Source organism: Oratosquilla oratoria, chromosome 29 (assembly GCF_046742065.1).
Source record: "Oratosquilla oratoria isolate Oo_2021 chromosome 29, ASM4674206v1, whole genome shotgun sequence".
Taxonomy (NCBI): Eukaryota; Metazoa; Arthropoda; class Malacostraca; order Stomatopoda; family Squillidae; genus Oratosquilla; species Oratosquilla oratoria.
This window is the reverse complement of record NC_134805.1, coordinates 22912705-22930204: the sequence shown is the minus strand read 5'-3', so window position 1 is coordinate 22930204 and position 17500 is coordinate 22912705. Positions and strand designations below refer to the sequence as shown.

At 40.0% G+C, this 17500-nt stretch overlaps 1 protein-coding gene across 3 annotated transcripts in view; it reads right to left on the bottom strand.

Annotated features, from left to right (window-relative positions):
- LOC143040894 (galactosylgalactosylxylosylprotein 3-beta-glucuronosyltransferase P-like) overlaps positions 1–17500 on the bottom strand; it is a 65023-nt gene that overhangs the window by 12126 nt on the left and 35397 nt on the right. For 2 of the 3 annotated variants that reach the window (XM_076212340.1, XM_076212341.1), the window contains exon 2: positions 2078–2238. In XM_076212340.1, coding sequence (XP_076068455.1) covers positions 2078–2238 — 161 coding nt within the window. The remainder of the gene's footprint in view (positions 1–2077; positions 2239–17500) is intronic. The other variant, XM_076212342.1, reaches the window with a different exon arrangement.

Sequence of the window (17500 nt, the reverse complement as noted above, 5' to 3'; positions counted from 1 at the left end):
GTAATAGTTGCTGGGTCGGTCGGTCTGTCAGTGTCTGTTGGTCTCTCTCTCTCTCTCTCTCTCTCTCTCTCTCTCTCTCTCTCTCTCTCTCTCTCTCTCTCTCTCTCTCTCTCTCTCTCTCTCTCTCTCTCTCTCCATCTCTCCCTCTGCCTTCATGTAGACGAACGTACACTTCGACCCCGCGATTGCCAAATTCCAGCAGCCAGACAAGACACCCTTGTCTTCCGCCTCCCTTGCCGCCTCCTTTACTTCTTCCTCCTCTTTTACCTTCTCCTCTTCCTCTTCCTCCTCCCCTTCTTCCCCCTCCTTCCTCTTCTTCCTCCTCCCCTTCTTCCCCCTCAACTTCCTCTTCTTCCTCCTCTCCACTTCCTCTTCTTCCTCCTCCTCCACTTTCTCCCCCTCTACTTCCTCTTCCTCCTCCCATCCACATCCTCTTCCTCCTCCACTTCCTCTTTTTCCTCCCTTCTTCCTCCTCATCCTCATCCGCATCGTCCTCCTCTCCTTCCCCTCCTGCGTCCCCTGCTGTTCCTTTTCCTGCTCATCTTCATCTTCCTCCTAATCCTCTTCCTCGTCCTCCTTCCCCTATTTGTCCTCCTCCACCTCCCCCTGTTCATCCTCTTCCTTGCTCATCCTCCTCGTCCTTCCCTTCCTCTTCCTCCTCCAGATCTCCTCCTCCTCCTCTTCATCTCCTCCTCCTCTTCATCTCCTCCTCCTCCTCTTCATCTCCTCCTCCTCCTCTTCATCTCCTCCTCCTCTTCATCTCCTCCTCTTCATCTCCTCCTCCTCCTCCTCCTCTCCATTTCCTCCTCCTTTCCATTTCCTCCTCCTTTCCATTTCCTCCTCCTTTCCATTTCCCCCTCCTTTCCATTTCCCCCTCCTTTCCATTTCCTCCTCTTCATCTCCTCCTCACCATCTCCTCCTCCTCTCCATCTCCTCCCCCGCTTCATCTCCTCTTCCCCCCTCTTCCTCTTTTCACTACCTCCACCTTCCACTCTTCCTCCTCCACTGACTTATGCCCCAGTTTACCCCTGCAGCCGCTATCTCACTTTACCCCTTTTTCACACACCCTACAATTCCCCTACCCCTACATCTCCGGTCCCCTAATCTACACCTCTATCCTCGCTTTCCCCTCCGTCTCCTCTTCAATTCTTCTCAATTTCCTTTTGGTGTTTTACCTCACCATTTGTTATGTTCTCCTTTCTAAGGGAAGGAGGCCTCGTCATTATTACTCTTCTATCATTTCCCCATAGATTATATATTCTCTCTTCGCTCCAGTTTCCTTTTTCTTTGTAAAGAAAGTTTATCTATATGCCAACATCAAACTGACCGATTGACTGTCACGGGGGCGTAACAGCGATGTCCTATGGCATCGATATGAAACTTGTTAACTCTAAAGGTTCTGCACTTGAACAAGACTGCAACATTCCATCGTCAGGGCTCCTCCTCTTAGCAATTCGCACGTTGTTGCTTCCACTCCTGGTAATTTGCCATCTCGTACACGCCCGCAGTCTTATTTGCTTAAGCTTGTTTATTCGTTCGCTCGCGTTTACTTATTGTTTTCTTCGCGTTCCCGTTGAACTGCGCATAGATTTTTTTTTTTTTTTTTTTGCGAATTTAAGTTTTCTCCATTCTTCTTCCACTTTCTTCTACCACCTCCTCTTGCTCCTCCTCTACCTCCTCTTTCTCCTCTTCCACTTCCTCCTCCTCCTCCTCTTCCAACTCTTTCTTCCCCAACTCATTTTCCTTCTCCAATACATTTGCGCAAAAAATATATGGTGGAATCATTATAACTTAAAAAAAATCTGCCCCCCCACCCCACAAAAAAATTCTAGAAACTGTTCTGCAGCACGATACTGTCCCTCAAGGACAGAATCGCTGGTGAATGAGCGTCGACAAACCACAAGCACAGATCCATGCACCCCAACTCTTGGGAAAGCTGCAAGTTTACACTGGTCAAGTGGTGTGTTACTTAACTATTTAAGGTTCTTTCAGAGTCCCGTGCATCCTTCCCCTCCCACATACCTCCATAACTCCATTAAAAAGCCTTAAAACAAGAGTGGAGGAGAAGTTTGCTCACTTGTTCCGTTCTTCGTCGACTGGGTCTGGTCGCAGCTGAAGTTCCCCATGAAGATCCCCTGGTAGTAGGGGGTAACCCGCACCACGCTGAAGGTCTGCAGGGACAGGAAGACAAAGAACATCGTGGCAATCGACGCCAGGAACGGTAAAAACAGCGCCCTTCTGAAAAAAAAAAAAAAAGTGGTTAGTGAGGGAAAAAAAAGGGGGGGGAAGGGGGGGGCACGAAAAAGGGAGCACAAAGTATTGCCATCAGTCACCTTATCTGGATCGTTGCCGGAAATCTTGCCGGAAATCTTGCCCTCAGGCTGTCGCGAAGCTTCGATCCCGGGTCCCTCAGACTGCGAGTCCCACGCGCTACCGATTGCTATACATCTACGTTTGTAGGTAATTAGTGTTGTGTCGTTTTCGAGAGGCTGGATTTATTACACACTGACCTGACCTGACCTATACCGTTAACTGTCGGTTCTGGTTCGGATTAAGAAGCTGAACTGATTGATACAACCTACGCTGGTGACCTCACCGGAAGCGTGCTAGTCCCGCACTCGCTCAGTTATAGGTTCGAATCCAGCACTCCAGGCAGATTCCCAGCAGGGACCGTTTGTCAACTGCCCCAACAATTCCCGAGGCGCATAACAGGGCAACAGTGACGGCTTCGGCAGCAGTTACTCAGCTGTTCTTGGCCTTGGCGTAAGCTCCTCACCTATCATGGTAGAAATACCACAACGTCGTTAACAAAAGAGGCTGTGGCTGAACAAGCTTATGGAGTGAGGCTGCTCACGCCACGCCAGTTATTTAATTGTCATTATCACCGTCACACATCCTTCATATATGCGCGCCTGCACACGGATGCACAAACGTTATATTATATACTGTATATATATATATATATATATATATATATATATATATATATATATATATATATATGTTGAGACATTCTGACAGGTTGATGTAAGCGGAATAGGAAACACAGGAGTCTTAGTCTTGAGTTTATTCCTGACTAGTTTCGCAGGTATGCTTTTTCAAAGGAATAAAAAAAACTAGTCAGGAATAAACTCAAGACTAAGACTCCTGTGTGTCCTACTCCGCATATACATATATATTATATATATATATACATATACTGTATATATATATATATATATATATATATATATATATATATATATATATATACATGTACATATTGTACGTCTGTGTGTGTGTGATCCACCACATGTTGGACTCGTGGTCAATAGCTATTGCCATCCCGGATGAGAGCGCAGAGCTCATATACTGTATGGACCGATCTATGGGTTATGTAACCACACACACACACACACACACACACACACACACACACACACACAAACTTTCTGCCCACCAGACTTCTATTGCCTGTTCATAGTGTAGCGGTGGAGATTTTTCCCCCCAGCCCCGGGTGGGACACAAATTTTGATTGCTGAATTAGCGGTCGAAAACGGTAACACTGCACCGTAGAGCTTGTGTGTGCGTGTGTACGTGTGCGTGTGTGTGTACGTGTGTGTGTACGTGTGTGTGTGCGCGTGTGTACGTGTGCGTGTTACGGTCCACAAGCATGAACCGGAGTCAACAGGGAAGCCAGCAGTTGACGTTGGCGGTTAATATTTGCTTGCAGGCTTTGAAGAAGAAAAAAAAAATAATAATAACAGCTCATATACACTCCAGTGGGCCCACTAGTCGTCGTATACTCGGTACCTAAAGGTCAAATGCGATTGACTCGTCCGTCTGCCCATGGGAATTCCACGAACCCGACTCATCGAGTGACCTCGTTACGTCTAGCATCGAGATGATAATGGTGATGATGATTACTATTATTTATTATTTTTCTTTAGAGATACGAGTAAATTGCTAGTTGACGAAGGTTGGCCGTTTCAAAATTTTACTCTGTTTCCTTTCTGTGTAGTATCATGAATACATATCATGTCAGTTTCCTTTCTGTGTAGTATCATGAATACATATCATGTCAGCTTCCGCTACAGGCTGGGTTGGCTTTGAAACAAAGGTTGGTCGGGAAATGCCAACCTTCAACCTTCTCATACCATCTGACGCCTTGCTAACAATGGTCTCCCTGATGCCAGCTAGACAATTTTTTTTTTTACAAGAAAAGTGATTGCAGGCTCCTTGTACTGATCTCCAAACTATATATATATATATATATATGTCTGTATATATCTATATTTATATGTATATATATATAAATATATATAAGAATATAAATATATATATATACATAAATATATAAATATATATATACATAAATATATAAATATATATATATATACATAAATATATAAGTATATATACATAAATATATAAATATATATATATATACATAAATATATAAATATACAAATATATATATGTAAATAAATCAATATAATATACATACATATATAGATATATATATATATATATATATATATATATATATATACACATATATATATACATATATATATATACACATATATATACATATATATATATAATATATATATATATACATATATATATATATACATATATATATATATATATATATATATATACATGTATATAGAGTTTTTTTTTTTTTTAGACGGCACTATACTCACCCAACCTTGCTATTCGGATCGCCAGCTGCGTTCACCAGACCGCAGTTTCCTCCGGCGAATTAAATATCGTTATCAAGACGTTCCATAAACAAATGGTGATGGAAAGGCTACTGGGTGAGGACCTGCTGGCCGCGCTCCGCATCGCAACGGGAGAGGCTCAGACAGCGGTCGTGCGGTGAACCATATCCGTGATGAGTGGGTGGCTCTGTGTATAGTGCTTATGGACTTTGAAATGTCATAAAATGATGTAATGAATAATTGTAATACATAAACACACACACACACAAACACACGCATACACACATTTACTTAAACCATTAAGGCAGTGTCCAGGGTTGGTGGGCTTGGTGTATACTTCTGTGTTTAAAGAATCTTCAGTTTGTTTCACGAGCATGTCGAGGAAGGGCAAAACTCCTTCAACGCTGTCTTCCATAGTGAAGTTGAGCTCAGAGGTTCCTTGTAGTATGTGACGAAGTTTTTCAGCATCTATACTGCTCTTTGTTTTTTATATAAATGTCATCAATGTATCGACAATAAATATGTGTTCTTCAGTTTTGCTGACTACTTCTATGTAGCCCATGAAGAAGTTTGCCATTAATACTCCAAGGGGGGATCCCATTGATACACCATCAATTTGGCAGTACTCTTGGGCAAATGAACGGGACTTCTTTTCCATAACACTCGAACAGTCCTCGTAGTATAAGCTCTGGGATATCCAGGTCTGGTGTAGAATAATCGTGGTAAACTCGGTCGATAATGTAATTGATGGCACGATTTACGGATGTGTTAGTATATAATCCTTCTATATCGAGAGAAGCAATTCTTTCTGCTGGGTTGGTCTTGAGGAAGTCGGATGTCGATTGTAGACTACAAGTGGAAGGTGTGTAGGAGGTCAGAACGGTGGACATTTTCTTAGCAATTCTGTATGTGGGAGCAGGGATTTGAGAAATTATAGGTCGGAGTTTATTTCCAGGTTTATGGGTTTAACTGTACCATACCAGTAACCCATACCGTATTCGTCGCTTTGTCAAATTTGATCATGCTGGCAACGTTGTTTTCTTCCGTTAGTCCCTTTACTTTTTCTAAATGAATTGGTCGGATCTTTGGTGATTTTCTTGAATTTTGTCTTATCATTTAGGATGGTGTCTATATTATCCAAGTGCTCGAAGGTGTCCAGAGTACGTAAGTAGCCGCTTAATCTCAAATCTGCTTTTCTGATAGTAACGCTAGGGTCGGTTTTTAAAGGTTTGGTCTCTCAGATGTGCTTATTTTCGAATAAACTTTTTTTTTTATTATTACCTCTAGATTTGTTCGCTTCTGCGATAATCTTGATATATATATATATATATATATATATATATATATATATATATATATATATATATATATATGTGCATGATAAATCACATAACCTCGTGATTCTAAATATGCGGAAAAACCACCACGCAAAAAGAAAAACTGATGACCACGCGCTTTCGTCTATTCAGACATCCTCAGGATGTCTGAATAGACGAAAGCGCTTGGTCATCAGTTTTTCTTTTTCCTTGGTGGTTTTTCCGCATATATATATATATATATATTATATATATATATATATGTATATATATATATATATCCATATACGAGGCGTGTTTTTAAGTACCGTTTTAAAATAGAAAATAAACAAGTAGACTTTTCGTAAAAATTTTAATTTTGCATGAAACCCTGGACTGTAATCTACTTTTCAACATAATTACGGAATCATCTAACCGTGTTTAAGTTTGTGAGTATTTGAAATGCCTCCTCGGATTGAGAATGCCGCAGACTGAAGTACGCGCTGTGATTCGTTTTCTTACTGTTAAAAGCGTAAAGTTGGCTGAAATTCATCGTCAGATCAGCGAAATGTATGGAGAAAACATTAGGAGTGATGGGATGGTGCGGGAATGGGTGAGAGCTTTTAAAGATGGCCGTACAAATGTGCATAATGAGGAACGAAGTGGACAACCTTCACTCGTTACTGACGGTTCGGTGCACATTTGCACGGCCCATTTCCGCACCATCCCATCACTCATAATGTTTTCTCCATACACTTCACTGATCTGACGATGAATTTCAGCCGCTTTCACGACTTCAGCAGTAAGAAAAGGAATCAGAGCGCGTATTTCACAGTCGGCGGCATTCTCAATCGGAGGCGTTTCAAATACTCACAAACTTAAACACGGTTAGATGATTCCGTAATTATGTTGAAAAGTAGATTACAGTACAGGCTTTCATGTAAAAATAAAATTGTTACGAAAAGTCTACTTGTTTAATTTTTATTTCAAAACGGTACTTAAAAAAAACGCCTCGTACACACACACAATTATATATATATATATATATATATATATATATATATATATATATATATATATATATATATATATATATATATATGGGGGGGGGGTTTGCGCAGAAATTTGCATGTATGGAAACTGCCTTCTCTGAAAAGTATGTGCGCACCATGGCGGCAGTGATTACGTTTGCAATGGACGCGCAAGAGTTAGGAGAAATAAATAAATATTGGTTTAACGGTTGCCAAGTTACTGTATTTTTTATTTATTTATTTATTTATTTTTTTTAAATTGTAAGGTGATGTTTGGGGTTGATTTTCGTTTATGAATATATTTTAATATAATTTGAAAACTTTGCGTACTTTTTATATGTGCGCTAGTTGTAAAACATATGTGCAAGCGGGCATGCGCACAGCTTAGAGGAACATTGGCTAATGTACATCAGTACTGTATTGGTATGGAAAGTTTTTAACCAAATGTTAACGAAAAATATACCATCCGACCTGACGTCATAGATTGGCCATAAGAAATAAACAAGCTACGATAAAAAAAAATGTTTATGCAAGACGAATATCATCACAATTTTCTACATCTTTTGTGATCGTAGACCAAGACTGCATACGAGAAGAAAATTAATAAACAAAAAATAAATATTAATTTCCTTGTCTGCCTCTTACGTCTTGCGGGAGCCGGGAGGAGAAAAATCCAGATCAATCCGGTTGGACTCTTCAATCCGGTGACGCCCCGTCTCAACCCTTGTTGACAAGACTCACAGCCATTGAATACGTCACCTTATTGAAGGGGACCTCTTTGTCCCCTTTTCTTTGGGGGGGGGGGAATCGCCCGACGAATAGAAAGTTGCGAATCCTCTGGAAGGAAAGCGCTTCAGTATCCTCTTCTTTCCCGACACCCAGTTATCCACGTCTTCCTCCTCCTCCTCCTCTTCCTCCTCCTACTTCTTCCTACTTCTTCCTCCTCCTACTCCTGCCTCCTACTCCTACTACAACTTCCTCCTCCTCCTCTTTTCTCACCCTCTCACTTCCTTCTCCTCTCTCATTTTCCTCACTCATCTTCCTCACCCTCTCTCTCCTCACCCTCTTCTTCTTCATCCTCTTCCTCTTCACCCTCTTCTCCCTCTCCTCCTCCTCTCTATCTTTTTCCTCGTTATTATCTCCAAGGACAGAGGCGCTGGTTATGACCGAATACTCTCACTCTCAATCACGTGACACTCGACCCAGCCAATGCACAAGGTCGACATGACGTCACGACTGAGTATAACGACAGCAACATAGCGGATGCTGGGTTGCTGCTTGTGGCAAAGAGTTTTTAAGACGCGGACTTGGGCTGCCAAAGCTGTGGACCACATTCCAAGTGTGCATAAGGACCATATTTCCGTGATACATGTGGGAGAAAGAAGGATAGAGTGAGAGTTTCAGACAGCTCTGTTGGTTTGTTTACAAACACCGAAATGTCTGCGGAGGATGGGGTGGGGTGATGGGGTATCGTGTCGTTTACTGAATATACGTTACAGTTGATCAATTTCCCTTGTTAATATACATTCTCCAAATTATATGTTGTTTTTGTTAATCTTGTGAAATTCGTTGTTATTTTAAGAATTTTTCTCTTACCTAAATGTGACTTATCATAAATGCTGAATATGGTGTTAATGGACGAATCATGATCCAATCTTCTATGTAACGGCTAACGTCAGGTAGGGTGGGGTGAGGTCAGGGGGCTTGCCGAAGAAAACCCAAGAGTACTTCTGAAGACAGTAAAGTCAGTCACACATACACATGGCTCGACGGCGCAGTGATAGCGTTCGCAACTGCTACTCCAGCGGTCCGAGTTAAAATCCCGCCCAGGACTGAAATAATTTTAGTATCGCTGTGTTACGAGCAGTCACTGCAACTTTCGTGGGCGGTGAGTTAGGGGGGTGTGTCTGTGACAAATCCGGACGCAGACTGACTTTTGGCAACGACTAGGATACGTTATCATCGCTCGACTGACAGGCAAAGGAGTGGCAAGGTTGAAGTCGAGAGGAATTTCGTTGCGACAGTGACCTTTGACCTCCTTGCTCGGACTGCCTTGGCGGGTAGCAGACACTGGACTTCCATAATATACATGTGTATATACAGTGCATATAGGCATGTATGTATATAGACACACACACACACACACACAAATATGGAGGAGGGAAACAGCTGTCGTTCACGAGTCCAGCACGTGATCCAAAGACCAATGTGAATATATATGGTGATTGGTTTGGTGACGAAACATCACGTTGTACTGGCGATGATGCTAGATATCAACATAGCGGGCCAGCATCGCGTGCGTGGGCTCTTACTCAAGAGAGGCGAATACCCAATAACAAATCTTGTTGGGGTAAGACTTATCTGGAAATTAATGCATGGCATGACCCCGCTGACCCTCAAATGAACAAGGCTCTATTCGGTCAGGGTCAGGTGCCCCTAGGAGGCGTGTCGAAGGACTTTTAAATCTTTATGATATTGGTCAACATATATATGGAATTGAACTTAAACAGTCACAGATACTAAGGACGACTAAGTTCACCCTAGAAGAGAAAATTTACCCTTTTCAGGGGTTTCGTTTCAAATTAACAAGCAAATAAAAGTCAAAATCTGTGTTTAGAGTTTGTCGAAGTCAGTCTGAATCCAATTGGTAAATTGTACCCATCAGTCTGGGTTAAGACTGCATCCCGGAGATAACCATACACAAGGTCTCTATCTGGAAATCTAAGACCAGCCTCCCACATTCCACACACTAACACTATTCAAATTCATAAAATACCAAAGCAAAAACAAAGATAACATAAAAGGAGATATATTCTCATTCAACACCACCATTCTTGGTATCAACTAAAAAGACTTTCATACATTTAGACATGTTTGTAAATCCCCTCTGGCCACCTACCAAATCGCCAACATATAATGCGTAAAGACAGGGGACCGCAACATTGGTGGCAGCGGTGGGAGGGAAGGACATTGTTTATAATCATACGTGAAATATTTGTGAAATATATTAATATTGGAATACATGAAATATACATAGTGCGAAAACGCGTATACATACACACGAGTGATAGTGAGTTAGTGAAAGTGTCGTACTCTCCTAAAAACAATGTGTTGAACGTGATCGACGTATGAATTATTCCTTTCAGATCAGTGCGATAGATAGTGAAGACAACGGTAAAGCGCTTCACTCGGGTTTAGAGAAAACTACAAGTGGGCAATATCGATAGAAACGAACGAAGATGTCGGTTCCCTTAGGTTTAGTGAAAAAAAAATATACAAGCGGACAATATCGAAAGAAACATATAAGGATGTCTATTCCCTCATGTTGTATAAGAAGCAGGCATAAAGAACGCATACATTGAGGATGACGATTTTCTTAGGTTGAGTGAAAAAGTGGACATTTACCAAAACCTCTGAGGATGTCGGTTCCCTCAGGTTAAATAAAATGACAAAACCAGTGGGGATATTGGTTCCCTCGGGTTGAATGAAAAACGGGCAAAACAATTAAAGAAAAAAAAATTAGGTTAAGGTTCAATGGCAACAAGTGAGAAATATAAAAAACAATGAGGAAGTCTGTCACCTTTAGGGCTGGAAAAAGAAAAGAAAAAAATTGGCGTTGAAAAAAAAAAAATGTGTGTGTGTGTGTGTATGTATAGGTAGGGGAAAATGTACGTGGAAAAATGCGATATACACATTGAGAAAGAAAATCACCCCAGTTGGAAAACGAACGTCACGACATGTAAAGGAAAACAGACTTTTTTTTGTTTTTTCTGTGAAATTATGTTTTTGTGATACGATGAGGAAGGAAACCGCCTCGGTAACTTAAGTCCCGTGGGTGGATAAAAACAAAAGCCTAAGTAACAGGTTTGCATAATCATCCGTATCAAGTTTACCTTTTTCCTAGAACAAGGTTTTACCATTTCTCAGGAAAAAAGGGTCGTTTCAAGGTTCCACCTATTCCTAGAACAAGGGGCTTACATGATTGTGTTTCAAGGTTATCTTAAGAAAATTTCTCTTATGTAAGCATTTTTTCCTAGAAAAAAATACTTACATGATTGTTATAAGGTTATACCTTTTCCTAGGAAAAACGAGCTTACATGGTTGTCCGAATTTCATCTTTACACTTTTTCCTAGAAAAAAATGACTTAAATGAATGTGCTTCAAGGTTATACATTTTCCTAGAAAAAATGCAATTTCAAGGTCATACATTTTCCTAGAAAAAAAAGGGTTGTTTCAAGGTTATACTTTTTCCTAGAAGGAAAGGGCGCTTACGGTGAACAGGAAGTCCCGCTAGAAAGAAATTTTCTAGGAAAAACGAGCTTACATGGTTGTCCGAAGTTCATGTTTACACTTTTTCCTAGAAAAAATGACTTAAATGATTGTGCTTCAAGGTTATACATTTTCCTAGAAAAAATGCAATTTCAAGGTTATACTTTTCCCTAGAAGGAAAAGGGCCTTACGTAAAAAAAAAAAAAAAAAAAAAAAAAAAAAAAATGCGAGATTTAAAGTTATAATCTTCCCTCGGTGAACAGGAAGCCCCGCTAGAAAGAAATTTTGCGCTATCATCAGTATTTATTAAGGGTATACCTTCCCTTGATGGAAAGTCCCGCGCGAGAATAATAAAGCTAGCAACAAATCCTCGGTGAAAAAGGTTTGCGAAGAAAGCCGGAATTTAAAAAGTGGAAATTACAAAAATCCTCGGCACACAAGGTCACGTGTTTCGAAGATGACACATTCCCTTGGTATACAAGATCCCTCTAGAAAGACCAATATGGAAAAAAATTATCCCACGGTAAATGAGGTTTTGTGTCCGCAAGACTCTTAGGTTGAAACAATTCCATTGTCGAGTAAAATTACGCAAACAATATGTATATATATATATATATATATATATATATATATATATATATATATATATATATCGATAAATATTCTTACAAGTAGAACAAATTATTAAGGAAGAAGCATTCCCTCAATAGATAAAACCCTGCATAAGTAAAAAATATTGAAGTCACTGTAATCTACAGTAAGATTCCGCGAGTTATGCCGTGGCAAATTTAAATCCCGCTGTTTGAGCTAACCCCTCAACAAATGAAGGTCCCACATATGAAAAATACATAAATGAAATTGTAGAATTCTATCGGTGAGCGGAATTTTCGAGTGTTGAGAATTAAGCGACGCTTAAGTTAACCTTCGGTAAATTAAAACGCCGCAAATAAAAAAGGGCTGAAAAGTTTCCCCGATTTTGAAATTTGTGCAATTATACACATTTCTAAAGGTAAAAAGTTGCCCTCTGCCTACTTTCCTGTTTTCGACATTTCCCTCAAGCTGGACAAGTACAGATCTTTTTAAGAAAGGTGGACATGTAGACAGATGCGGCGCGCGTGACAAATTCAATTATGTTCATACGGCCAATGTCGGTGGCTGATTTCTATACAGCAACGGCCACTACGGTCAGTCCTTTAACGTAAGACACTGGCCCATACCAAGGGTCGAGAATAAAGATATGCAAATCAGTATTGTACATGCTGGGTTTTATAAACACGACAGATTCGTTGTCTCAGGACTTATGAAAAAAACATGCCATCTTACAGACTGATGAAGTCACCTCTTTAGAACATACATAAATATATAAATATGCAAATACAAAAAAAAGGAATAGATATATGAATACATAAGGAATTAATGAAAAAATGAACTCCCATTGCAGGTGAATATAATCAGTATTTCCGCGGTAATTATACGAGGCTCCAAAGTGGATGATATCGATTATATATTGATACTAGCCAAATTACCCGCACGTTGCTGCGGCAAATGCTTATTACTTTAATTTAGATAGAATTTGTGGAGAAAAGTTACACGTACCAATATAACTCAATGGAAAATGAACGCATTAGAAATGTGATAACAGTATCTAATTTAATATATCAATTCAGTTACATTTTTTCTTTCTTTTTTCATGTTGCTGTGGGCAAATGATTATTTTAATTTTGATAGCATTTGTGGAGAAAAGTTACACGTATCAATGTAACTCGATGGAAAATGTAACGCATGAAAATGTGAAAACTGTATTTTTTTAATGTATCAATTCAAGATAACATTATTTTCTTTTTTCTTATAGATCAATTTTGCAAAAATAACAAATCAAAAGTTGATCATTTTCGTTTTTGTTTATGACAGTATTTGTAAAATAGCAATTCAAAGTTTGTTTCTTTTTTAACCTAATAAGGGCATGTAATTAAATGTTCATTCTTTCCCCTAATGAAGAACTTAAGGGTTAAAGGCTATCGACCCATAAGGGGCGTCATTAAGCCTGGTGTGAAGATGCTCAGTCTCTACCTTTTTCGTTTTCTTTGTGATGCGACTTGCGATAGTAGTGTATAAAAGAGGTATTTTGCCACCGGGCGATTAAGGATATTTATTTCGTGGCGTCGTGGCTTTGGAGGTATGGGCAGGAGACTTGGGGTTGGAGACTGGGATTAATGTGTAACCGTGAGGTTACGTGGGAATATTTATTCTTCTTATCCTCATCCAACAAAGTTAGAAAATGTGCAGGAGGCATTACTGATAAGTACGGCTATACACGACTTATATTGTACACCGCACGTGGGAGGGCCGCAGCTGATGAACACTAGTATGTTACCGCCCACAAAAAAAAAAAAAAAAAAAAAAAATAGTAAAATAAAAATAACCAATATTTAAACATTTGGTAAAATTATACAATCATTTGACATTTACATGCTTTCTCCGTACAAAGGCTATCATAGTTTGTGGCAACATTAATTTCACAAATAAATAATATTTATAAACACATACAATGGTTTGTTTAATCATAGTAATTTTTGTCACAAAATGCCAGTCGTTTTAAGGGGACAACATTAGTGGCATGTTACCCCACCATATCCCTTTAACCCTTAACTCTAGCCAAATATTTTCTTGGAAATGAAATATAGTTATCCAAGTACCTGGAGTGATAGGGTATCAGAATATATATGGTTATGGGGGTCTATCTCCAAAACCCTAGGAGTTCGTGAACAAACAAACAGACAGAAGCTACTATTTTGTTCTAGTAAATACTGCAAATAACTGGTACAAATATTAAGTGTACAGAATTATTGTATCGAAAAAGACTGCACTTCTTGCACATTGCCTTCTCACACCTCGGTTATGGATGAAATAAATGAACTTTACGAAGGTTGCGTGTTAACCTATATGAATATCTATGTAAACGAAATTGTGAAACGTTGCATACGTCTAGACTGCAAACGCTCGTGCGGTGCTCCGGCTCCTTGAATGCATTTTCCAGAAGTATTGCAGAGGTTCGATTGAACTCACAGGGTTATTAAACGAGACCATTTGCCAAATAATAAAGAGATATGTTTATATTAAATACAAATAGAATGAATATATCGATTAAAAAGCGGTGATGAGGTGTACCCATTTGACGGTTTGCATGTTGCCGGGTACACAAGAGATTAACGTAATTTCTGCATGTCACTAAGATACCCCATTGTCATAATCTGGATTATTTTAACTGCTGGAGACCATGGTTTAACTTGAATAAAATGGATCAAGGTCCAAGTTTCGCTGATGCTGAACCCAAGAGACGGTTTGCCAGAACTATTTACCGCATGTTAAATTTATGTTTACCTAATGATATACGAGGCAAATACCGCGTGTTATATGAATACCCATACCACTGATCAGCAAAACTGCAAGTGCCATATTGATCAAAATAACGTATAACTCTGCAGAGTGGAATAGCACGTGTATCCAATACATTCGCAGCATAAAATCAATCGCACTAAAACAAGAACAAAAATAACAAGGATCCTATAAAGTGATATGCGCCGGTCAGTTTCCTCTGTCATAGAATTCATCGACCTCCTACGTACGAGTACTGCACCACCTTGCCAAGATATTGCATCTCTGGACGTGGAGTCCCTCTTTACAAATGTCCCAGTAGATGACTATCAGCATAATATTAGAGTCTATAGAAGTGACAGACCTGTCATTGACATTCCCGAACATGTCCTGAAATCTATGCTAGAAACATGCACTAAGGAAGCCCCTTTCCTCTCACATAAAGGAGAAATCTTCAGACAAGTGAATGGTGTAGCAATGGGTTCTCCCCTTGGGTCTTTGCTAATATGTTCATGGGCCGTGTTGGGGAGAAGGGTTTCAACCATTTACCTTCCCCTGAAATATAGGTCAGGTTCATAGACGACATCTTCATCACCACCAAGTCCAACCAAGACGTCACCAGCCTGATTTCAACCTTCCAGGACAACACCCGTCTGGCCTTCACACATGAAAGCAGTGCAGAGGGACGTCTTCCCTTCCTCGATCTGGATATTACCGAAGATGTAAATGGTTTCAAAACCAAGGTGTTCACCAAAAATGCCAACATTGGTCGCTGCCTCAGTGCCCGTGGTGAATTCCTTGCTGCTTACAAAAGATCCGTAGTTGCAGCATACATCAACAGAGCTTTGACCCACTGTAATGGATGGAGACCCACAAGGAATTCAACCGCGTCTGTCAACCCATTAATAACAACGGGTTTTCTGATCAAATGATCGAAGGCGTTATAAAGAAGAAATTAGATCAATATGCCACACCACCCCAGGCTCCAAACCCTGCCAGCAACAAAATCACCATTTACCATCAAAATCACTTTCACAACAAGTACAGAGAAGAATGTGAAGCCATTAAAAGCATAATAAAAAGAGGAGTCACTCCCACTGACACAGACACTTCCATCAACATCAGAATATTCAGCAAGCCAAGCCTGACCAGTTCCTTGATAATGAGGAATAGCACAACACCCAAGATCCCGAAAGAGGCCTCTGCCAATGTCATATACAAGTTTTCATGCCAGGAGGGCCGCTGTGACGACTCCAATTCCTACATCGGTAGAACCTCCACCACATTGAAAAGACGCCTCCAATATCACCGAAAACAGGGATCTTCCAACACTTCATTGACCACCACGACATGAAGCCACCTCTGAGCACATTAACAAAAACACCATTATACTCCCCAGAAAAGATCATTTTAAAAGACTGCAGATTGCGGAAGCTGTAGCCATAACTTCTCAGCATCCCACCATCAATGTGCAGCAAGCTGCAGAGTTTACCCTCCTTTCAGCCCGCCCCAGGAACACCATGCCCTTCATCACCAACAAGAACGAGATGATCCCGAGCCCCTACTGGGACACAGCGCCCGTCAGAGCTCCCAGAAGTACCTTGCGCCCTAACGTCCACTAGGGCTCGATGCCCTACACCAACAACGCAAGCCCAGAGGACCATGGATCAGAAGTGAAGCCAGAGCTTCCACCGCTCACTCTGTGCCGAGACTGACGACATTCCCTAGTGACGTCGCCGAGGGACTCAAATTGACCTCTCCCATTACCGTCAGTAACCTTACCCAGGGACTCAAATTGACTTCTACTTCTACCAGTGACCTTAACTATTAACCTCTGCATACATGTACTGTATATATATATTACACACACACACATATATATATATATGTATATATATATATATATATATGTGTGTGTGTGTGTGTGTGTGTGTGTATGTTGATTTTTATGACCGTCGCGTGCAGGACTCCAACCTACCGCTCAGGCGCCAGTAAGACTACTGTACGGCGCTTTAACCCTCTCAACCACTGAGACTACAAAAGTCTCAGAGCTTGAAACCTTACCTGCGACCAAAATTCCTTTTTCACTCGAGACCCGAGTCCGCCTGTGGGAGGCGGTAAAGACTGGAACATATATATATATATGTATATATATATATATATATATATATATATATATATATATTATATATATACACACACACACACACACATATATATATACACACACTTATATACACATACATTTATATATATACATATATAGAAATATACACATACATTTATATATTATATATATAATATATACATTTATATATACACACACACACACACGAGGCGTGTTTTTTAAGCACCGTTTTGAAATAGAAATGAAACAGGCAAAATTTTCGTAACAGTTTTATTTTTACATGAATGCCTGTTCTGTAATATACTTTTCAACTTAATTACGGAATCATCTGACCGTGTTTAAGTTTGTGAGTATTTGAAATGTCTCCTCCGATTGAGGATGCCGCCGACTGTAAATTACGCGCTGCGATTCGTTTTCTTACTGCTAAAATCGTGAAAGCGGCTGAAATTCATCGTCAAATCAGTGATGTGTATGGAGAAAACATGAGTATTGGGATGGTGCGGAAATGGGTGAGAGCTTTAAAAAATGGCTGTACAAATGTGCATCAAACCATCAGTAATGAGGGAAGATCGTCCACATCGTTCCTCATCATGCATATTTGTACAGCCATCTTTAAAAGCTCTCACCCTGAAGATGTGAAATATCCCGAAAGCGCTTGGGAATTTTAGTTTCTTTTCCGGTTTCCTTTGTGGT